Source organism: Lacerta agilis, chromosome 2, assembly GCF_009819535.1.
Source record: "Lacerta agilis isolate rLacAgi1 chromosome 2, rLacAgi1.pri, whole genome shotgun sequence".
NCBI lineage: Eukaryota > Metazoa > Chordata > Lepidosauria > Squamata > Lacertidae > Lacerta > Lacerta agilis.
In genome coordinates, this window is record NC_046313.1 from 88,276,902 (window position 1) to 88,300,367 (window position 23,466).

Here is a 23,466-nt window from a genome sequence, read left to right on the forward strand (position 1 = left end):
GTTTATTTTCATTTCCTCCCAATAAAGCTACCATGTTGCATCAGGGAGCACTGTAATATGGTGAAGTATTCTGGTTTGCTATGAAAACAGCAGACCAGCCTTCCCTAGCCGTGGGCTTTCCAGACCTTTTGGACCACAATTCCCATCAGTCCTGGTGTGATGATTGGGGCTGATGGGATTTGTAGTCAAAAACATCTGGAGAATGCCAAACTGGGAAAGGCTGCAATAGATACTTAAAAATGCATACGACTGCAGATAAAAACAGGACATTTAAAAACAAACCCTAAGAGAAACTTTTATATTCTGATTTTATTCTGTGAACCGCCCTGAGACCTGTGGGTATAGGGCGGTATATAAATTGATTCAATCAATAAAATAAAATAAAAAGGCCGCTCCAAATCCCCAGCACCAAGAACACAGATTTGAGATTTTTGGGGGGCTGTTTTGTAGAATATGTTAAAATTGTGTCACAGCTGTTTGGGTTCTTCATATTTGCTACTTTGAATGGTCTGCTTTTCCTCTATTATCTAAAGTTGTATGTATTTTATATTAGTTTTGCTTGTCAATTTTAATGTGAGCTGTTAAGCTGGCTCACAGGTACGTTTTCTGTTAGACTATTTTATTAGATTGAATCAAGTATGTAGCGAATCTCATTTATATTGTCAAAATACAAAAAGCCAAGGTAGCTGGAAGTGGCTTCTGCGTGGCAAGAGAAGAGGGATGGAAGAGCAGAAAATGACCTAAAAGGCCTCAGACATTCATGGAAAGCTTTGTTCTACTTCATTTATTCTCAAAATTTATGCCTTGCCTCCTCCCTGCACCCCTTTCCATTATTATTATGTGTGACATCACAATGTGCAGTGCACCCTTTATTTTTCTTACCTGAATCGCTTTGCGGAATGCTGCAACAAATGAAGTGGCCTTGAGTCTGTCATTAGCATGCATTAATCAGATTCTTCCCCTCAGGGTTGGCAAAACTTGGTGTATTCTTCAAATCCTTTAAGACAAGAACCACATCACTGTAATATCATCTGATGTGTTGCTCCTCAGGACAATTCCATCACTTGCTCTCCGATGGGACGGAATGAGAATGAGCTGACATCAAAAATAGTTACACCAGTTGCCAGGAGATAATTAATTAAAAAAAAGAGGTCAAAATTAGTGCTAAATAACAGTTCTATAACGCTGCTCCCTTTTGTCCTACTGCATACTGGAAGTTTATCATCCTGACCTAGGACAGGTCAAAGGCATGCTATTCCAGAATAGTATTCTATAATAAGAAGTCAGTGTAATACACTTTCTTATTATAGAGCAGCGTTCTATGATACTTTCCTTTGTAGGTTTTATAAAAACCTGAAAAAGAGGAAGCCAAATACAGATGAATAAAATGGGTTGCTGAGTTTGTGACGTGTAGAGAATGATCGCTCCCCACATCAAATGGGGGGGCGGCGTTTGCGTGGTTGCGCGCAGCCCTTTGAGCTCCTGGGCGACACTTGCTAGTTCGGACTGGCTGTGCCTTCCCCCAGGAGGGATACCTGGGGTCTCTGCCTACCCCCGCTAAGCGCCCAATCCCGCCTGGGGGAGGCGTTGCCAGGGGATTGGCCAGGTATGGGGAGGGACTACCTAGCCCACACAATAGAAGGTAGCTTACCAGGAAGCAGCAGTTGGGCTCCCTCGCTTCTCCCATCCTCCACTCCCTCAATTAACACTTATTTTTGCAGGTTAACCTCTTCTCCACAGGTACGCAGGCACTGCTATGTCAAGGCCGGAAAGGAATTTCCCTACCTTGGCAGGTTTTGCCTTTCCCATAGCAATTCGTCACAACTTTGGCGGTTTCAGGCCTTGGGCGGAATACTTTAGTCATCTTCCTAAATGGGGGGGGGGTGACTCCACGCCCCCAGTGCGGCGGCGATACCAAGATTCCCCGTTAAAGGGGTATTGGGAGGAGGCATTGACCATACGCCGAGAGGTTGTCGTTGCTCTCCCCCACCAGTGGCGGCAAACAGGGGGCGGGCTATCTGCTTGAACATATGTCCTCCGGAGCTAGCCCAATCCCCGCACATTCTGGATAACCCTGAAGTTTCCCAGATCCCCGGCTGGGGGCTGGGAAGGATAAACGCCCAATTCCTGAGCCAAGGTCTCCCTACATCTGAATCTTAATAAAGTTGTGGCCAATTTTAATCCCATAGCACGTTGTCTTGTGTCATTATTCCGCTCGGGGGGTCGCCTGGGGGTTGGGGGACTCCGCCTGTCCACGCAATGCTGTTTGCTAAGGGAGATTCAGACAAACTGTTTTGGCAAGACCATTATCTTATCAGGACGGCAGGAGTGAAAACTCACAACATGTAGTCCGCATGTGAGGGAGGTGTGTGTGCGTTGGGAGAAGGGGGGAGAATCAGAGGGGAAGAGATGAGTGAGCATTGCTAAATGCACTTTTGGTTACTGTTGGCTGGTCCTGTGGCATGCGCACACGTCATTGCTCTCTGTGAATCAAGTTAGTGGTGCAACTCTCTGGCTTGGATTGGACGTAATGTTCCTGCTTTTCTTCTTTAAGAAAACATAATGTATTAAGCTAGAAGTGGGTGTCAGAATGCCACACATACTCCCTCTGCCCCCTCTGTGGTTTAATGTCTGTTTACTAAACCAGGATCTCAAACCACAATTTGATCATTGTTAAACAGGACTAAACAGGACATTATTAAACCACAAATCTCCATTTCGTACATCATGTAAAGCTGCAGATCAACCAGATTTGGGCCAATGTGAGAGCACAAATGAAGGAAGTCAGGTGAGGGATGACAGGGGAGTGTGCACTTCTATTTACTGGCTTAATTAACTATGGTTTTATTAAGCTAGGCATATTTAACCCAATGTCTCATTCTTTTTTTAAGCAACTTTGGATAATGATGAGCATTCCACAAAGATTGCTTAGAACTCATCAGAGTATTGTTTGCCATATCGTTTTAGACATTATGTTGTGCACACAAAATGAAAGTGGTTTCCAAAGGTCTGAATAACACTTCAAAAAAAGTGCCACCATATTCCTCTTCAGGCGCCTGTTCTTCTTTGTATTTGAGTGACTCCGCTTTGCTCATATATACGCCAAAGCCAGTTTTGTTATTTCCCTTGCAGTTTCCACCTTCCATGCTTTTCTGAGCCAATGCTTCACTTTCTTTTTTCCTCCAGTCATCTTTGTATGTTTGTGTTGTGTTCTATCGTTCTAACCACTTGAGCCTAATGGGGTGAATACTAGCAATAGGCAGGTTGCTTGTGTTTAATATGCTTCGGCGGGCTTGTACATTTTTGTGTCAAGCAGTTTTATGGTTTGGTGTGACGTTCTTAATGTTTCACTGTGTAGGACCTGTGCTGAGCTTAGTTAGCACCTCTGATGCCCTTGATCACGTCATTTTGTTTTTTTATATATATATTTGTCTTTCAGAATGGATCATCCAGTTCTTCATGTTTCTTGGAATGACGCTGTGGCATTTTGCAGTTGGGCAGGAAAACGACTGCCAACGGAGGCTGAATGGGAATATAGCTGTCGAGGGGGCCTTGAGAATAGGTAATTTACTTTGCAAGTGGAAGCAAAAACAACAAAGAAAGCCTTTTTCCTATATATGCTCCCTTAAGTTGATCCTATATATCCCCCTCGGTCTTTAATTCTTGCTAGTCTCACCTTCTAGATAGACAACATGCAGCTCCCTAATAACTTAAATTGTTTAAGTTTTAACTATGAATCCTACAAATCTTGTTATTAACGAAGACCCCCTGCCCCCCACCTGTCATCTTGTGATGAAGGGACTTTTGATTATTCTAGCTGCTGGAGAACCTAGATGGGGAGAAGTAACTGCCATACTAGAAATGGCCTTTTCTATTTAATGGTAAACAGCTATATTATATGCAGAAGCATCATCATAATAATAATAGAACTTTAATAAATACACATGGGGATCTGTGAAAAGGAGGAAGAGGAAAGGAATTGGATTGGATTGTCATTCGAGGCCCAGTCCCTTCCTATATTCCTTTAAACTGTGAAGGGACTTCCTCATACACGTTTTAACATTTCCTAATGCCAGGGAGTGGGTTAAATTCTGCCGTTTATGTTGCACAGTGGAAACTGTGACCCACAAGGCATGATGTATAAATCTCCAAACTTAATCCCATTATTGCTTCTGTTTCTTAAAGCCACTTTGTGTTTAAATCAGAAGGATAATACAGTGTCCCCTTTTTTGTAAACAAGAGTGCAACGAATCTCCCGTTCGTATGACTTACATTCTGCTTTGTATATCCTGTTCATCTGGACCCCCAGGATGTCAACTATGTAAGAGTTCCAGATTCCGAGTTCTTGTTCCTTTTCAGAGATACGTTTTGGGTAATAGGATCAACAGTGTTGCTTTTTGATATGTTGAAATGTTGCCTTGTAAAACTATCATATAGGTAGAAGATGTTGGGCACATGTTTTTGACCTGCTTCTTATGGATTAAAAACACTTATCTCTCTGCGTCATTGGGAGCTATAAAACTATCACTGAAATTCATAGCCACTCTTTTCTCTCATTTTTGAACCTTGTCTCATCTCCAAGCCACAAGCAGCCTACTGTTGCCCTGAATAACACTTGCCTGTGCTTTTACCAACAGACTTTTCCCCTGGGGAAACAAGCTTCACCCAAGTGGCCGGCACTATGCTAATATCTGGCAGGGAGAATTCCCTACAAGCAACACTGGGGAAGATGGATACCAAGGAACTGCACCCGTAAGTGTGGTGGATGAAATAAACTGGAAGCATCAGCGTAAAGGTGCATAAACTTGGGAGATCATGAGAAACATAAATCAATTTCAGACAAAGGCATAGAGTGCAATTTGGCCATTTTCTCTCTTTTGCTGCTGAAAAGCTGAGCAACAAATTCTTTCTCATGACATCTATCCCACCTGAAAATGGGGAAAAGTCACTTTGTGGTGACTTTTCCAGCTAAAAAAATGGCCACATGCCACACTAATCCTTAGTATGAATGCAGGAAGAGACAAAACCGGAACAAGATGAGGAGCAGGAAGTTGGTAGTCTCTCTTCCTTTCCTTTCCTTTCCTTTCCTTTCCTTTCCTTTCCTTTCCTTTCTTTTCTTTTTGTGTAGAAAAGGCATGTATTCAAGATGTAGGGTACTTGGCTCTATGAACTGATGACTGAAGCTTCATTACTATTACATTGCAAATGAAGTTACAAACTGGTTTGTTGATGAGAAACATCCGGCAGTCTGCTTGCCCTATGCAGGGTGTCATTTTTCTTGCTACAAATCATTCTCTGGTCACAAATGTCAGGATCAGCAAGTAGACGATTGACAACTTAACAATTGTTCTTGTAAATGCAATGAGAACAAGTTGTTTCAATCCATGATGGTGATTTATGCCTATTGTCGCTTAGCAAGAAAAAAATGTCAAGGATTTTGTAATTCGATTGTTTTGCTCTTACACTGCCAAACCCACGCCTAGACATCAGTCTGCACCTGAATGGTGTCCTTGTTCATGACCCTGCGTATTTCCTTTCTGCTTTTCTGCTGCTAACCTTCTGCCAAGGCCCAATCTGGAAATGTTAGTTTTTAGATACGCAGTTGGCAGGAAAGAAGGTAGGCAGCCTGGAACTAGTGCAGTGATTGGATCAAGATTGGCTCTCATGCTTTCATTTGATGGCAGCGAGGCTGGCTCCAGCAGATCCCTGGCTGGTTCAGTCCCCGTTTGGGTCTTTCCTCTCGCTGCCACTGATGTGATATCTGGTTTTCAGTATCACAATATATCACCATCTAAACATCACAATATACTGATATATCTCATTATCTGAAATAAGATGTAGCTATGTAGAGGTGAACATGGTAATGCCCTGGGAACTCCTACTAAGTTAAGGGTCTAAATCACCACACACTGATGAAATCATCACTTTCATCAGCAGGCAAGCCAAAATGCATCCAAACAGGACTTGAATTCAATAGAGCTTACTTCTGAGCAGAAACACATTTGCTTGCACTGCTTAAAGATAAGCACATACCCTCCCCATCATTCTCACCTCACAACAACCACCCAATCTCCCATTTCAGCATAAGGCAGCAACTGTTAAATCTTCCCTTCTCCATTCCCCACCCCCACAGAAAGCCCCCCCAAGCCCCCATCCCACCAATCTCTCCCTTTTTATCAAAGGGAAGGAGGAAGGGCAAGCAAGCAACGAGGTAACACCCTTTAATATTTTTGTTAACTTCCTTTTTTATATGAGGGAAGCTATTTAAGGCGAACCAGCAATGTCTTACACAGCAACTTGTTTTTTTGTTCTTTTACACGGGGGGAAAGGGCTCCATCAAAGCCTCAGATGGGTAGTAATAGGCTTCAGGGAGGGTAGAGAAAGGCTTCTCTCTCGCTCTCGCGCACACACAGACAGAAGGCGAGACGGGAATAAACAACAGAGCCTTAAATAACAGGGCAACTTGGTTTTTTGTCCTTTTACATGAGGGTGGTGGGAAGGGGCAGGAAAGGCATCAGGGAGGGGAGACGCTTAGCGCATGCTCACACACACAAACACAGGCAGAAGGGGAGATGGGAGTAAAGAAACAGAGTTAAGTAACAGGGCAACGTTTTTTGTTCTTACTCTGAAGAAAACAACCCCAGTTTCTTCTTTCACAGGGGTAAGGAAGGGGCAAAGGCTCAGACCAGCATCTCTGTAAACCACACCTACAGGCCTGTCACGCAGGCTACTAGCCTGCTGAGCCGGGGCTTGCTGCAAAATTGTAAGAAGTATATCGTGAGGGTAGATAAGTTCTGCTGCTGCCTGGCTGCTGCTTTCCCAGCTCTTTTCATAATCGTCACCTGCTTTTGCAGAGGCAGCGGAGCTGAGCTGGGGCTCATTGCAGAATCGAAAAGTGACGGCTGCCATGCCTGCTCTTGTGAGTTGCTCACTGCAGGAGGTGGAGGAAACACCAAGAAGCACTGGCTGGCTGCACAGTTTCCTCAAAATCACGATGTTTGCCAGATAACATTTTATGAAACCGTTACCGTGCTGTGGACTGCGTGACCGATTTTGAACGATATACTGAAAAATTGCCCAGGTCTAGAGGAGACGCTTGCCCACACATTTTGCAAGTAGAAGAGAGAGCTCTGCACCAACAGAGTGCCATTGGTGCTGCTGGGCAGGCAGCAACCGATAAGATGCCAATAAAGCCCAGTAGGGCTAGGTGGAGGGACAGTTTTCCCCAGTCACCCCACCTTGCCCAGCGGATGGTGGGTTTGGATAGCTCTGCCCATTATTGACTAATGCCATATATACAGATAGGTGAAATGCCCAGTGAGGTATGAGGTCTTCAAACAGGGACCAGATTTATTTATCTTCTGGATCAGGGGAGAAATAAAATGAAAAGGTGGAGGGGGAGAGACAATATTGTATTGGTTTGTATACCTCTCTGTTCTCCAATACCCTTTGTTCTTTTTCTTTCTTTTCTTTTCTTGGCAGGTAACATCATTCCCTCCTAATGGTTATGGCTTGTACAACATTGTGGGAAATGCCTGGGAGTGGACCTCAGATTGGTGGGGTGTTAGGCATTCTGCAGATGAAACATACAATCCGGTGAGCATTTTGTTACTGATAAGCATAACAGAAGGCACTCATCTGTTGCTTTGCTCCTTCTCCGATTATATATGTGGCAATGCAGGTCAAAGAAGGTTGCACTTAATACAATGGCTGTGTCTACACTAGGAGCCCCAGGATCTTTTCTACAGCCACCCACTCCATATTTGCTTTGGAATCGAACTCAGGGTGCTAGAATTGACCTTTAAAGCCTTTTATTAATTTACATTCGTAACCCTGAGGTTGTGGAATGGTTTTCCAGAAGGATGCTCACTTTACTTTTATTTTTCAGAAAGAAAAGTGAAACCTGCTGCAGTCGAATAATGATCGTACATGTGCCTTCTTTTCACAGATTGTGTACACACACACACACACACACACACACACACCTTTATCACTTCTCCATCTGCTTTTATATTTGAGATGGCACCAAACAGCTCTGTTGAATTGTCCTATCTTTGCAGCCTCAGGTTTGAGTGTCTCTGGGTGATTTCTTTTCAGTGAGTCAGAATGTTGGCCCATCTAGCTTAATACTCTGATTGACAATCTCAGCCAGCCAATGGCCAATGGTCATGGGTGATGGGTGGGAGGTGTCGTTTCTAAGGCAGTGGTGGGGACCCTGTGGTCCTCAAAAGGTTGTTTGAGGACCACAGGTTCCCCATCACTGCCTTGGAAAACGAGTCAAGACCCACCAGTTAAAGACCAGTGGTATCACAGATAGTGAGAAAAGGATCAGGGAGATAAGCATTCAGATCCTTGCCCACCTGCATGCTGGACTGAATGACCTTGGCATACATTTCATTGTCTGGACAAAGGGCACTTTATGCTTAGTTATAAGCAGCTTCACAAACCTTGGATGGGAAATGTGGTATAAATACCAGCCTGCTGTCTGTACTCCTGCATGAAATCTCTGATGGCATTAAAATTTGACAGATGACTATCTGGGGCGTAAAGCTTTCAGCAGTGAAGGTGTTGGAAGAACTGTTCCGAGTGTAGCACATCCTTGTCATATTTCACCTCTAGAGGAGATTCAAAGCTAATCTGTTATAGTGCGTTTAAAAAGTCAGCAGGCTCAAACATAGCTGCATATGCAGGGACTCCTATACATCTGGGGTGGGCAGCCTTTTTCAACCTGAGGGCCACATTCTTTGCTGGGCAAGTTTCTCAGGGCCACATGCCAATGGTGGGTAGCCAAGGCAAACCAGGAGGGCAGGGAAGTGTCTACACAAACCCACATCTGTATTGAGCAGAAGTAGCCAAGGTGTTGCCGTCCAAATATTGTTGGACTACAGCTGTGCTGGACTGGGGCCAATAGAAGTTGGAGTCCAACAAAACCTAGGGGGTAGCACCTTGGCAGCCCCTGATGTAGAGAGCCTCCCATTCTTCCTTTGTACTGTTTTGTTTGATATGCAGACATTGGATTGAAATATATATGCAGACTCATATTATTCAACATGGCTGTTGTATTAGATGCCTATCTTTGTTGTTGATACACCCGTGTCCTATTAATGCTATGGAATTATCTGAAAGAAGCACCATTTTTGAATACTTTCGAAGATCCTCATCACCCCAACTTGGGTTTGTGGCTGCTTTACCTCCCTGCAGCTCTGAGCTGCATTGTTTGCCTGAGCCCAGTGTTGGGGGTGGTACACCAGGAGAGCAGTAGCTAGGAAAGCAGGTGGCCTCCAAATGTGGATTCCCATCAACCCCCCTCCAGCATGGCCAGTGCTCAAGGATGATAGGAGTTGTAGTCTACCAACATTTGAAAGGCACCTCACGTTGGCAGCAAAAGTGGATGTGGCGGCTGTATGGGTTTATTTTCTTCCTGCAAAGGTGTTACACTGCAGAGACGTATTTCAAAGTGAATGATGGTCCAGTCTGGAGACAAAGCAGATAAAAAAAACATCTGTAGAAGCATCCAAGGGGAAAAGAATGTTAAAACAGCTGTATAGAACACATCCCTTATTCCTGATGTGTTTCAGAGTTAACTCTCTTTTCCCCCGCAGGGTTAAGTTTTTAGCAAGTTCACTCATGAAAACAGTCTGAATCCCCACAGACAGGGAGCCTTATATGCTTGTTTGAATTTGAGGCAGTTAGAATCTGCTTATCTCTGAAAATATATCTGAAGTTGCCAGCCTGTTTCATTTATCTGCTTAAGAGTGGTTTTGAAGAAATTTGCAGATTCTAGACACGTTGACTTAACCAAACTTTAAAAAATGAAAACTTCGGGCTCTGTGAGATGGAGTGGCTGATTTTCCAGTCATCTTTCATGAGTGAATTTTTCATTTGTCAAGAGCTGCTCTTGAAACACATTGGGGATGGAGGGCGGCATCCCTCCCCACCCTTCCTGTCATGGGGGGTCTGTCTGTCCTTGGGGTTGTTGTTCCCTCTGAGGGCGAGTTTTAAAGACTGTACATTGCCCTCATGCCCTGTGCATAGGCTTCCCAAGAGGCATCTGGTTGGCCTCTGTGGGAAACAGGATGCAAAACTAGATAGGCTTTATCTAGCTGAGCTGTTGCTCAAAATGGGTTTTTTTCTTGCAAAGGAACAGGAGCCTGTCGCGCCATGTTCCTCTTCAGCGTGTGAGGATTCTGCAGATCTGCTAGCTTGGAACAGGAACTTTTAATTAGCCACTGAATCGGAAAGCGCAAGCAAAGCTTGATGCTCAGACCTACAAAACACTATTGCCGTAAACTAGTAAACACAAATTCTCCGGGTGGCCTAAATAATCAAGAATTCTTCATTACTCTAATTAAGATTTCCATCAGGCCACTTCTTTGTTTTGGTAAGGCTTTCTGTTTTCATGCTGGGATCAAGGCACCAGAGCTTGAGGAATGGAAGAAGTTGGGCTCTTGAGCATCATCCTGAACAGTAGCTTTTTCTGTCGTTTTTCTCTTTCCATTTTGGTGCAAGGCTGCTGTGGCACAGGCTGGGAGCACACAGCTGTGTAAATACAGGAATATCTTTCCAAATTTAATGCACATCTCCCGCTTTCAAAGACTTTCTTCTTCTTTTTTCTTCCTAACATCTCCCTTGCGATTCCTTCTGCTTCCCACCACCACCCCATGCTGGTTTTCTCCTCGTGACACTAGGCTGGTGGGCAGCCCTGGAGTATGGTATTAGAGCAAGGTGCATGGGATTAGGGCCTTTGGCTAGAGCAACATCTCTCTCACTTTCTGCTTTGGAGGAGATTTACATCCTTGCTTTTATTTTATTTTTGTCCAAGTTATCAGATTAGGACAGGTTGAAGGAGCTACGTATGTCTAGCCTTGAAGAGATTACTATTAATATGAGATAAGACAGTTGTTGTCAAATACTGAGCTGTGACATAGATGATGCAGCAAATTTTGTTTTCTGGTGCTCCGGAGGGTAGGACTCTGAATCAATGAGTTCATATGATGAGAAAGGAGAACTTAACATTTGGAACAACTCCTGATGGCACAAGCTGCTTGGCAATGACGCAGACTGCCTCAGAAGTTGGTATGACCTTCTTTGTTAGAGTTTGTTTATCAGGTAGAGGCTGGATGGCCACCTATGAGAGATGCCATAGTGCAACTTCCCTGGCAGGGAGTGGACTAGATCAGTGCCAACAGAGCTTTCAGATTTTCAGCTTTGATTCCTCTTCTCCAGGTTTTCTGAACACTCTCTCTTTCTCTCCCTCTCTTTCCCAATCCCTTGCAAATGAGATGCAGCTCTTTCTTTAGAAGGCAGCCATAGTACTAACTGTGAAGTTAGCTCTCATTGGGATCATACAGTTGCAGAACCTCACAGGGGTTGCATCTGTCACTTTACCAGGGAGGAGGAAAAGGGAGAAGGGGACGGACGGAGGAAGTCCCTTGAGGGGAAGGACAACAGGAAACACAGCTGGCAATCTCAATGAGATAGACTTTATCTCTTCCCCTTGTAGGGAAAATGAGCTTTGGAGCGCTAGTTGCAAAGCTTTGCAGACCCACTGGGATAGCTCCAAGGACCCTAGGTTATTTCTTTAGGAGTTTAGTATTTTGGACGTGGCATTCTTTCAGTATCTGGTGTTTCCTGATCATGCTTGCTAACAGAGTTGTGAATGAAATAGCGTAGCTTCTTTGAATTATCAGTAGCAAACCAAGCCATTTTTCCTGATAGTTCCAGTGGAGCGAGGGCTGGTTAACAATACCGTTGTACAGTATGTGAGAAAAAGGAAGGACTGAACGACTGTCTCCTCCTGTTTTGTCAACTATAACTTATCAGCTTTGCAGAGAAGCAGCCAAGCATGAATGTGATAAATGAACCATGCTTCTTAACCGAGAGATTGCTTTTAATTCCAGCCCTTTTCAGCTCTTGGAAATGCATGGTTGCTGGGCAGAACTGTATGCAATTCAGCACCGAAAGGCTAAATTAGCTTTGTGGCGCCACAGCAAGTTGGAACTCTCCATTTTTATATGTGGACAGTTACAGATTGGTGTTTTGAAATGTATTTTGGATTGTTTCATAAGTGTTAGCAGATGGGGGACAGTTTAAATGTTTAAAGAAGCACTTGTAAAACAAGCTTTTATGGGTGCTGTAATGAGACTTGCTTTCCCTTGAATCTGTTTTTGCATATTCCACCTCAACCAGTTTCCAGGCTTAGTAGGGACCTTTCCTGGTCCATGGAGGGAAGCAGGCTTGAAGGAGGGAAACAGGCTTCCAGGTTGAGTACCACCTTCTGGCCTGAAGACTTTCCCCTCAGTTTTCTTTCTTGGGTCTAGGCCTCAGGGATGGACCTAGGTTCTGAATGGAAGGGATACAATGCCCACAGAAACCAGGGCATACATTTAAAGCACATTTTAAGCACATGCCTTTCCTCCAAAGAATCCTGGGAGCTGTAGTTTATGCCCCACAGAGCTAAAATTATCAGCCTCCTTCATAGACGAAGTTCCCAGATTCTTTGGGAGAGCTTTAATTGTGCTTTAAATACACGGTGTGCTCACAGACAAGATGCACTGTAACCAGCAAAGAAGCTGAGCAGATGCAGAGCTGTAGTCTGCCAACAAGGGCCACAGCCTGCCTAATTTCTGTAGTAAACATACTTATTGGCCTTCTCTCTCTCTCACACACACACACACACTGGCTTTGTTTCCCCTAGACCAGGCTTCAACTTGATACCTCCCTCCCCCCAGTCTATCTCGGGCTCCAACTCTCAGCAGTGCTGCTTAGACTCCCTGTGTGAAATTATCTTTAGAAAATTCTTTCTGTGGCTCTGCACTGCTTCCGTTTTGTCTCTAGGCTCACTGAGAGCCAGTGTGGTGTAGTGGTTAACAGCGGTAGACTCGTAATCTGGGGAACTGGGTTCGTGTCTCCGCTCCTCCACATGCAGCTGCTGGGTGACCTTGGGCTAGTCACACTTCTCTGAAATCTCTCAGCCCCACTCACCTCACAGAGTGTTTGTTGTGGGGGAGGAAGGGAAAGGAGAATGTTAGCCACTTTGAGACTCCTTCGGGTAGTGAAAAGCGGGATATCAAATCCAAACTCTTCTTCTTCTTCTTCTTCTTCTTCTTCTTCTTCTTCTTCTTCTTCTTCTTCTTCTTCTTCTTCTTCTTCTTCTCCTCCTCCTCCTCCTCCTCCTCCTCCTCCTCCTCCTCCTCCTCCTCCTCCTAGGGTTCAGCCAGGGGTAGCTGATGTTGTACCCTCAAGTTGTTGTTGGGCTCCAGATCCCACCAGGCCCAGGCCATCTGGCCAATGGTCAGGGACGATTGGAGTTGCAGTCCCAACAATTTCTGAAGAGCACCCTGTTAACTAACTCTAGGCCAGACAAGATAAAGCTGCACTCCCCTGCCTCAAGATTCTACATGGGAAAAGCAGGAGAAATCTCCCCAGTCCTGTAGGATCCCAGTGGTGAATTGGCTACTATCCATAGAGGCTGTGCAGTTCCTCCATTGACAGAGGCAGTGTTCCGATGAATGCCAGTCGCTGGGAGTCACAAGTGGGTAGAGCGCTGTTGCACTCAGGTCCTGCTTGCAAGCATCCTTGGGGATTCTGGTTAGCTATTGTGAGAAAAGGATGTGGGACTAGATGGACCATTGGCCTGAGCCAGCCAGGTCCTCTTATGTTCTTAATGGGATCCCTCCCTCAAAGCAAGCCAACCAGAGTGCCAGGCATCTGTCCACCCAGCCACCCTTGGAATTGTGGGTAGAGTTATCTCCAAGAGGGGGGATAATTCCCATATAGCTTTGCTATATATTCTGGGGAGCTCTCCCTCTTGGATGATGCATGCTTATTGCCACCTGAGTCTTGAATCAGTTTCTGGGTTACCAGAAGGAGGAATAAAATTCTATCAATAAAATATAAAATAAAATTCTACCCTTCTTTTGTCTCTTCCTACAGCAGCCAACACCTTGTCTATCCCTAAATCTGCAATAGATGACCTGATTGATTTGCCTGCCTTGGTTACTGCATCCCTCTTTCCCTGGCCTTCCTTGCTCTCATCTCCGCTGCCACAATTAGCCATCATGCATTGGTTTCCTTCCACACAGCAGTTTTATTTTGGGCTTGGCGTAGCACATGCATGCAAGTTTTGTGCCATCTCACATCATTTCCCCATTTAATTCAGGTTTACTATTTCCATAAAAAAATCGGAATTGGAAAATAAGCAAAACTACCCCCCCTAAATTGGACAGGGGAGTGGGATAGCATTTTCAGTCTTCTTCTTCTTCTTCTTCTTCTTCTTCTTCTTCTTCTTCTTCGTAATAAATTATACCTCACTTTTCACCAAAAATAATAAAATAACCCAGTCCACTGTAAATTGCCTGTGGAAGTTTTCTATCCAGCTTTCCTTTCTGGGATAAATTCTTTGTGTCCGCCCCCCCCAATTTAGTCTTTCCATACTTCTTTCCTCCCAGGATTATTGCAGAGCCGTACTGTATTTGTAATGTGTTTTGTTAACCTCTGTCCCTCCCAGTGTTGGTCTCCTTCCTCTGAGCTAAATTGTAAGCCCCTTTCAGGCAGGGATCTATTTTTAAGTCTGTGCTTGTACAGCGGCAAGCTGGAACTTAATAATTGGAAGTAATTGATAACAGTGCATGAATAATGGCATATAATCAGAAGGTCTTGGGGAGGTGTCAAATAGGGCCCCTAGTTTGTCTCTTTCAAATCAGCCAAGCTGATTTTCAGGCTTTTGTTATGACTGAGGGCAAACAAGCAGCAAAATGCAAGCACAAGTAAATATTTGCTTTTCATGACCTTAACCTGCATATAAACTTAGGTGGGAACTTGACTCAGTGCTTGTTGTAACAATAATATACTAACTACCCATATGGCATGCTGGGGCCTCTAAATAGGACCAGTCCAGTGATGGGGGTGCCTGCTGGATCTGTTGGAGCCCACTGCAGTTCTGAAGCAATCCTGCTTCCGAATCTTCACTGATTTCTAGTTTGGGTGGAATTTTGTGGAATTTTTAGTAAATATTGTAAAAAATCTGCATAAAAGAACAACAGGGGGGGGGGAGAATCTCTCTTTTAAAAAAAAAAAACAGAAAGGCCAACTCATTTCAAGTATTGTATATCTAAATGACTCTGTCATGGTTCCTTGCAAATTATGTTTCAGAAACAGCTTCTTTTCTCAGGTTCCTTTTAACTACAGGCAGATCATCTTGACATGAATGACTGATATATGAAGCCCATCTGTCGCCGCAGGTTAAATAAAAACCAGCAGAAAAACAAATACATCCTGTATTCAGGCCACTACTTTTGTGACATTGCGGACAACCAAACTGCATGTGTTGTAACTGGACTACATGTCCCATTGCTCTTGACTACTGGCCATGCTGACAGGCTGATGGGGGTTGTAGTTGAACAACGTCTGAATAGTACCACGTTGACTACCCCTTCGGGTAAACTATGGTATAATGGATAGAAAGTGAAAGGAACAGTCAGGGTGACAGGAGATCCAGCGATACAGCTACATATACAAGCCTGCCTGTAATAGGCTTGCCACATGCCATCTTCATAGCCCATGCTTTAAACAAGCTCTGGCAAGTTTTAAAGCCGCGATTTATGGTCCCATTTCTAACGACGAGCCAGATTTTCTGGAAACCGAAATGAAACTCTGCTGCAGTCAATTCTCCCGGCCATGCAGGAAGAGGAGAGGGGAATTGTGAGAATGAGAGGCTAGCAGCAGCTCCTCCCATTAAACCATGATGCCGTGTTACATGCAAATGTCGCCAAAGGCACTAGAGGACCTGCAACTGTTATCTGGTAGAAATGGCAGTCTTTGGAAAGGGAGAGGTTTTTCTTTTTTAATCAATAAGAATGGCAACAAAATAAAACAATAGCTTTGTTTTTGTTTTTAAATAAATCCGTTGTGGTTATTACACTCCTAAATTTAGGCAAACTTTTAAGGGCTTAGCTTAATCCTAGATTTTTCCAGAATGTGTTTTAAGATTATGCATGGTATTTCTACACATGTATGATTGAGGGTATTATTTTTTTGAAAAGGTAAGCCATTCCAGAACCAGCCCTTAACCGTTCTTTTTAGAGTCAGGGTATGTGTGAAGAGAGAATGAGCTACAGAAGCATATTTGTGGCTAAACAGATAGATGCCAACAAGCAGAGGGAGTGGATCTGTTAGGATGGGATATTTTCTACTTACCAGTGAATTCCTTCTACTGTAATAAATACTGTTTGTACTTGAAAGGGGATTCCATTAAGGGGATAATGTTGTGTAATGCAATAGACAGCCTGAAGAAGGTACAGCTCAAGTGGGTCAGTAATGCGTGGCTATGTACTAATCCTATTTTGCAATAGGCAGTTTTCACTTTAATTTTTGCTTTGCTGCCAAAACACTCTTCTCTTGCATTCTCTTCATATAATTAATAGCTTTCGAGGGGGCACTTAATCCAAACAACCCCCTGCTCATTGTATCTGTGCTTTACTAGCAGAGGTTATCCTTTTATAATCCTGAGCACATACCATATTTGTGAGAGATTGAACCCTTTGTGGAATCAGAGACTGCAAAGCTTTTCATATCAGTTGCTCTTCTTCTAGCAGCAAAAGACTGACTACCCCAAGATCGGGTCACATTCAGTGTTGCTGTTGATAGACATGCTTTCTGGATTTTCAGTCACACTTTTTGTTGACGGCACAATGTTTCTACAGGGAACCCCGTCTCGGGCAGGGGGAAGGTCCTTTTTCACATTTTGTACACAGTTTGAGAGGTGGGAGTTCTTTATGGCAATACAACTCCCGGAAACTATATTAGTGGAGTTAAAAGACACAGACCCTGAGAACTACAAGTACCTCTAGAAGGACTTTTGCCTGGCTCATATATCTCAGCAGATCGCTATTGTGATTGAAACCAGTAGGATGAACCTGAAACCTTTGGTGACATTCAGAGTTGTAGCCAAATGTTAGTCGGAGTAGACACATTGGAATTAAAGGAGATGGCTACCTTAGCTTCTTTAATTTCACTGAGTCTACTCTGAGTATGTTGGATACAATCCTAAACTAACCCTTTTGTAGTCAACAATGGGACTACCTCCCAGCTTCCACATACCCAAATAAATAAATAAATAAATAAATAAATAAATAAATAAATAAATAAATACTCTGCAGTTCTTCTGAGTGAGTACAGGGGAGAAAAAGATTGGGATGTGGTAGCAGGCAGAGAATTACACAATTTGCTTTGGTTTCTGCTTACAGTGCCAGACGAAAACAAAGGAGACCCAGGTTTGAATTCCCAGTCAGCCATCAAGCTTTCTGAGTGACTTTGGGCCAGTCACAAGGAAGGAAAGATGGGATCCAAATGTCCACTGACAGAAGCATTATGCTTCTGAATACCAGTTTCTGGAAACCACAGAAGTGGGGAGTGTTGTGCTCAGGTCTTGCTTGTGGGCTTCCCACAGGCATCTGATTGGCCCCTGTGAGATCAGGATGCTGGGTTAGATAGGCTACTAGTGGTCTGCTCCAGCAGGTTCTTCTTATATAAACACACACATCAGTGTATTAATTCTTGTATATAGAGCATTTGACTGAAGGTAGACTTGAAAGTGTGTGGGCAATACCCTTTGAAGCAAGAATGGTGTTGTGATCCTGGCATTCTGCAGGCGATTCAGCCCAAGGCTTCAGAGTGGGAAGATAGAATTGTCCTCAAGGCCAGCCCCAGGTGTGCATACCAAACCTGGAGCACCTATTCAAGATGAAACCATTGTGCCAGTATCTCTCTGTCCTCTCCTCTGACTCTTAGGACTCCAGCTCAGTCTTGGTGAAACTGCAGCATGAATAATGCTCATTCCCTGTAGTGCTGAAATCAAGGACTTCATGGATGCAGTGATTCAGCAGCATCAACAAACAAAAACATAAGCAAGACAAACATTGATGTTCTTTCTGACTCAAGACTTTATTTTACTTTTTGTTAAGTTTTTTTTTTAAACCAACTTGATGTCCCAGCTACTTGCATGTAGCTAAAGGACCTGTATGGAGTTCCCAAATAATACTAGAAACAAAGGGGGTGCATATTTTTGTCTGCCTTATTTTTTCTGCATTTTAAATGCCTATAAGTAAAAAATGAAAAGAGAGAAGTATGTAGTTATTACTGCATAGATCTCTCTTTTCGTTTATTTGCTTACAAGCTTTTATTGAGATTCTTTTGGTCCTCAGACCCTGGATGCATTTAGAACACATAGTAGTACTAACAATGCTAATTACTAATAATTCCAGTGACATTATGAAATAACATCATACTGATCGTTTTCACCCATAAGTTTCCCAAAGTTTGTAATATTAGAAAGCTTTCTTTTACTTCTCCCTCCTTGCCATTCCCAACACCTTAGCTGCACTGTAGAGTATGGTTGCGTTACAGTCCTTGCCTTGCCAGCATCTTAAAACCTATCCCCATTTCACCATTTTGCAAATTGTTCCCAAGGGACCCTGCTGTGTAGATCAGGCCAGGGGCCCATGTGTTCCATGTGTTATCACAGTGGCCCAACAGGTGCCTTTGGGAAGTCCCAAAGCAAGACAGCACTCTCTGCCCTTGTGCTCCCCAGCAACTGGTGTTTAGAGGCATGCCGCCTTTGATACTGGACGTAATGCACAACCATCATGGCTGAACAGCCTTACCTTCAGTGCCCCCCAGTCATCCCCTTTTAAAGCTGTGTAAGATACATCTTGTGGTAGAAAATTCTATAGTATCCTGGATCTTCTACCCTTCAGCTTCACTTTGATGACGCCTGGGTTCCAGAACTATGAGAGAGGGAGGAAACTTCTATCTATTTTCTCTACACCATGCATACTTTTATTCATACTCTATCCTGTCCTCCCCTTACTCCCCAGCTTTTAAAATCTAAAAACTCCCATAGAGGAGTTCCTGCAGCCCATTGGTCATTTTTGTTGGCGCTGTTTGGTACCAGCTCTACCTCTCTTTCAAATCAGAACCAGTGAAGGCGGTGAAGGTCCTGTGTGAGTGCCTGGAGGCGGTTGGAGGATGGATGGTGGCTAAAAGATTGAGGTTGAATCCTGACAAGACAGAAGTACTGTTTTTGGGGGACAGGGGGCGGGCAGGTGTGGAGGACTCCCTGGTCCTGAATGGGATAACTGTGTCCCTGAAGGACCAGGTGCATAGCCTGGGAGTCATTCTGGACTCACAGCTGTCCATGGAGGCGCAGGTTAATTCTGTGTCCAGGGCAGCTGTCTACCAGCTCCATCTGGTACGCAGGCTGAGACCCTACCTCCCCGCAGACTGTCTCACCCGAGTGGTGCATGCTTTAGTTATCTCCTGCTTGGACTACTGCAATGCACTCCACGTGGGGCTACCTTTGAAGGTGACCCAGAAACTGCAGTTAATCCAGAATGCGGCAGCTAGACTGGTGACTGGGAGTGGCCACCGGGTCCACATAGCACCGGTCCTGAGAGATCTACATTGGCTCACAGTACGTTTCCGAGCACAATTCAAAGTGTTGATGCTGACCTTTAAAGCCCTAAACGGCCTCAGTCCTGTATACCTGAAGGAGCGTCTCCACCCCCATCATTCAGCCCGGACACAGATCCAGCGCCGAGGGCCTTCTGGCGGTTCCCTCACTGCGAGAAGGAAAGCTACAGGGAACCAGGCAGAGGGCCTTCTTGGTAGTGGCGCCCGCCCTGTGGAACGCCCTCCCATCAGAGGTCAAAGAGATAAGCAACTACCTGACATTTAGAATATACCTGGAGGCAGCGCTGTTTTGGGAAGTTTTTAATCTGTGACATTTTAATGTATTTTAACATTTGTTGGAAGCCGCCCAGGGTGGCTGGGGAAGCCCAGCCAGATGGCCAGGGTACAAATAAATTATTATTATTATTATTATTATTATTAAGCACACCATTCCCCCCCCCTGCAGCTCTAGAGCACTCTTTTTACACAAAGCTGCAGGTTCCTGGCATTAGTAATTTCCTTTAGACACCACCCTTTGGCAGCTGCTGGGAAGCTGCTGTTCCCCAGGGCTGCAGAGCTTTCTGAGGGTCCCAGGAGCCAAAGCAGGAAAGGGCCAGTTGTTGTTTTGTCAGATTTCCACTGCTTAAGGATTTAGTCCTTTGTGTAGCTCTTCCCACTTCTATGTTGACTAGCAGATGCAAAATAAACAAAACAAAACAAAATGATCAGATATATTTACTAAAAGGTTTATATTCAGCAGTTTCTACTGAATCAATCTTCATGATAGCAATGATTTTCTTTTTTAAAACAACAATAACCCCAAACAAACAAAAAACCAGTATAATTTTACCAGTTCATTTAATTTGTCTTGTTTATACAGGTTGTAAAGCTCGGCTATTCTTGGAGCATCATTTGGGTTACCTTAGTACAGAATGTCAATTTTTAAAAAATGGAATAGAGCACATAGCCTAGTCATAGCCCAAATGGCAGAATTAAGGTAGCTCAAGATTAATTCCAGAATTAGTTGGTTATTACAGTTTCTGCCCAGTATGTTTTTGAGGTGAATGAGTCCTTTTAAACCTTAATTCTTAATTAATTAAACTCCACACAGGGTTTTGTTATCTACTGCCTGACCTGTAATCTTTATTAAATCACGAAGTACGTGCACCTGGCAAATCACAAGGGAGTGATTCTTACCCAGCTATACTCTTTGAGGAGTGATGTGTTTTGTCAATTCAAAATTGGGTTGATTAGCAGCTATGCAATTCTTCCCGAATAATCTCTTTCCAGGCCTTTTATTTGGTGCCTTGGCAAGCAAGGTTGTGTTGGTAGTAGAATACTGGCTTTCCAGGGCTTTGACCATCTGTGAGATCTCAGAAAGAAAGTACTTTCAAAAGCAAACAAAATTTCCCCAGAGCCATGCTGTTTAAGAGCATAGGATGAGACCTGCTGGATCAGGCCAAAGACCCATCGAGTGGGCAACCAGACCTATGGGAAAGGGGGACCTCAGTGCAGCAAGGCTCTCCTCACTTTCAATTGCCAGAAACTAGTATTCAGAGGTACACTGCCTTTGTCAGTTGAGGTATGGCATAGCCTTATCCTCTTTGAATTTGTCTAATACTCTTTCAAAACCATCTTACTTGGTAGCCATCGCTACACCTTGTGGGAGCAAATTCCATAGTTTAACTATGTGCCTTGTGAAGAAGTCTCTTCTGAATCTTCCAACACTCGGCTACATTGGATGACCCAACTTTTAGCGATACAAAAAAAAGGAGAATTCACTTTCTCCGCACCATGCATAATTTTATAAACCTCTGCTGTGCCCCGTTATTCACTTTTTGTCCAAACTAAAAAGCCCCAGATGTGATAACCTTTCCTCGCAGGATCATGGTTCATTTTAGTTTTCCACCGTGGAACATTTTCTAGCTGTACAGTATCTGTTTAATCATGTGATAGTCAACGCACGTCATTTTTGCCCGCCTGAAAGAGGGAGCGGGGTGAGATTTATATGCTTCTCAGGTCCCGAGTGATATGCTGATAGCGGCACACATTATGGGAATATGGACTACCACCAAATAGGTGAATGTATCACAGTGATGCATCTCTTAAACTGGTACAAATCTTAACGCTATATGCCATAGGAGCACAGCAAGTTGGACAGAATTATACTAATTCTTAATACGTTTTCAATCCATCATCACAATTTCTTTAGTGTCGCTGAGCTCTGAGCAGCATGTTCTAATCTTACCCAGGGAAACCAAAATAACATGCTTGCTGCAGACTTGACAGAAGAAAGCAGCAATTAGACACTGATGCAGTCACTGCTGCGCTTTGGCTGGAGCAATTACGCTGGACTGTCTTCTAGTCCTGAGCAATGTAATTATTTTCAAGCTTTTTCAACCCCCCTTCCCCTCCCCCTCCCACCTGCCAAGCAGCTGTAGTTTGCTTACACCAAGATTAGAACTCCCCTGATTTACCATCTCTTAATTCCTTTCTGCCTCTCCATTGGTTGGTGTTCACTACTAGTTTTGTACAGATGAACAGCCATTGGTATTTTTCCATCCACAGAAAGGACCCCCAACCGGGACTGACCGAGTGAAGAAAGGAGGATCCTATATGTGCCACAAGGTAATGCTAAAAGGCAGTTGTCAATCTGCTGCTATGCAATAGGCTCTTAGTACGCCTGAGAATTAGTGACATAAAATGAAACACACAAAGAATTGCATCTTGTGATGCACATCTGAAAAGAAGCACTTCTGGGTGGACAATTCTGACGGGGTGGGGTGGGGTGGGGGAGATAAAACAATGAACTGTTAATTTGAATTCCCATTTATCTAAGCTGAGCTAAAATATCAGTTGTCTCCTAATTTTAGCTTGATGGCAATTTAGCTGTCCCACTTTTGCATAGTTAAGACAGCAAGGAACTTTACAATCTTCTTTTTACTCCGGCGGCCAACCCACACAACTGCTGGCACAAGTGCTTCCCCAAATCGAGCTTCTACCAGAGCCTCTTCAAGTGCAACTGCATAAGGATATAAGGAGAACTATGCTGAATTGCAAACAAGGCCCATCTCACTCCTGGGGGTGAGGAATTGGATCTGGTGGGTGAGCCAGATCCTTATCTCCCTGCCCCAGTTTGACAGCTAGTTATGGCCATCTGATGTCAGCCACCTGATGTCACAAGGATGTCAGGCAACTCAGTTTCGCCTGTGCAGTAGTTTGAAGGCCTCCCCCCCCCATCCTCTGATTGTCAGAGTTTGCGTAGCACATGGATCTATGCAAATTCTGGGCTTTGCAGGTGCCTCCATCAGATCAGTGGTGTCCGCAGCCCTTTTTGGCTCAGCCATGCCTGCACTTTCCTCGTACCTGATGTTACATCAGATGTAGAGCAGGTGGGTGTGGCTTGGCCAAAATGGGCTTCTAGGCCAACTGGAAAAGCCTGCTGGGCTAATTAGGTCTGTGGGTTGGAGGTTCCCTACTGTTGACAAATCTAAGCCAGCCCCACAGACTCATCTGGTGGATGGGCTTCTGGGGCTGGGACTGCATTCCTTTCCCCCTCTGAGTTCACAACCACATCCGAAGAAGAAGAAGAAGAAGAAGAAGACTATTCTGGCAGGTTGAGTTAGATCTATGGTGATTGGAATAAGAGGAGTGTACTATTGAGGGAAGAAGCTATTGGTGGATTGTGTATATGTGCATGCATGTACCTACCTCCTCTTGAAGATCCCAGGACACCTGTACTTTATTTTTTGAAACATTGTCTTACAACCAGTTAGGATTCTGGCTCCTGTCACCACTATAGTGCCAGGGTGAAAGCCGAGAGATTGGTTTTCTGATGCGGAGACTCTCAGTTGCTGAGCCCGATGATAGTGTACTTTTTAGGCCACCCAAATCAAGGATGTTAGCTTTTTTTATATGATAGTGAACTATATTATGCAGGAGCTGTGTAATTAAACAGAGTCCTCAGCTGACCCTACAGTAGTTCACATCCAACCTTGGATGTTGAGATGTGTTTTA

General features: G+C 44.1%; 1 protein-coding gene across 1 annotated transcript in view; it reads left to right on the forward strand.

Annotated features, from left to right (window-relative positions):
* Positions 1-23,466, forward strand: part of SUMF1 (sulfatase modifying factor 1) — a 60,193-nt gene that overhangs the window by 30,873 nt on the left and 5,854 nt on the right. Inside the window, exons 5-8 of the mRNA XM_033141183.1 lie at positions 3,440-3,562; positions 4,638-4,752; positions 7,483-7,596; positions 22,018-22,077. Of these exons, the coding sequence (XP_032997074.1) occupies positions 3,440-3,562; positions 4,638-4,752; positions 7,483-7,596; positions 22,018-22,077 (412 nt within the window). The remainder of the gene's footprint in view (positions 1-3,439; positions 3,563-4,637; positions 4,753-7,482; positions 7,597-22,017; positions 22,078-23,466) is intronic.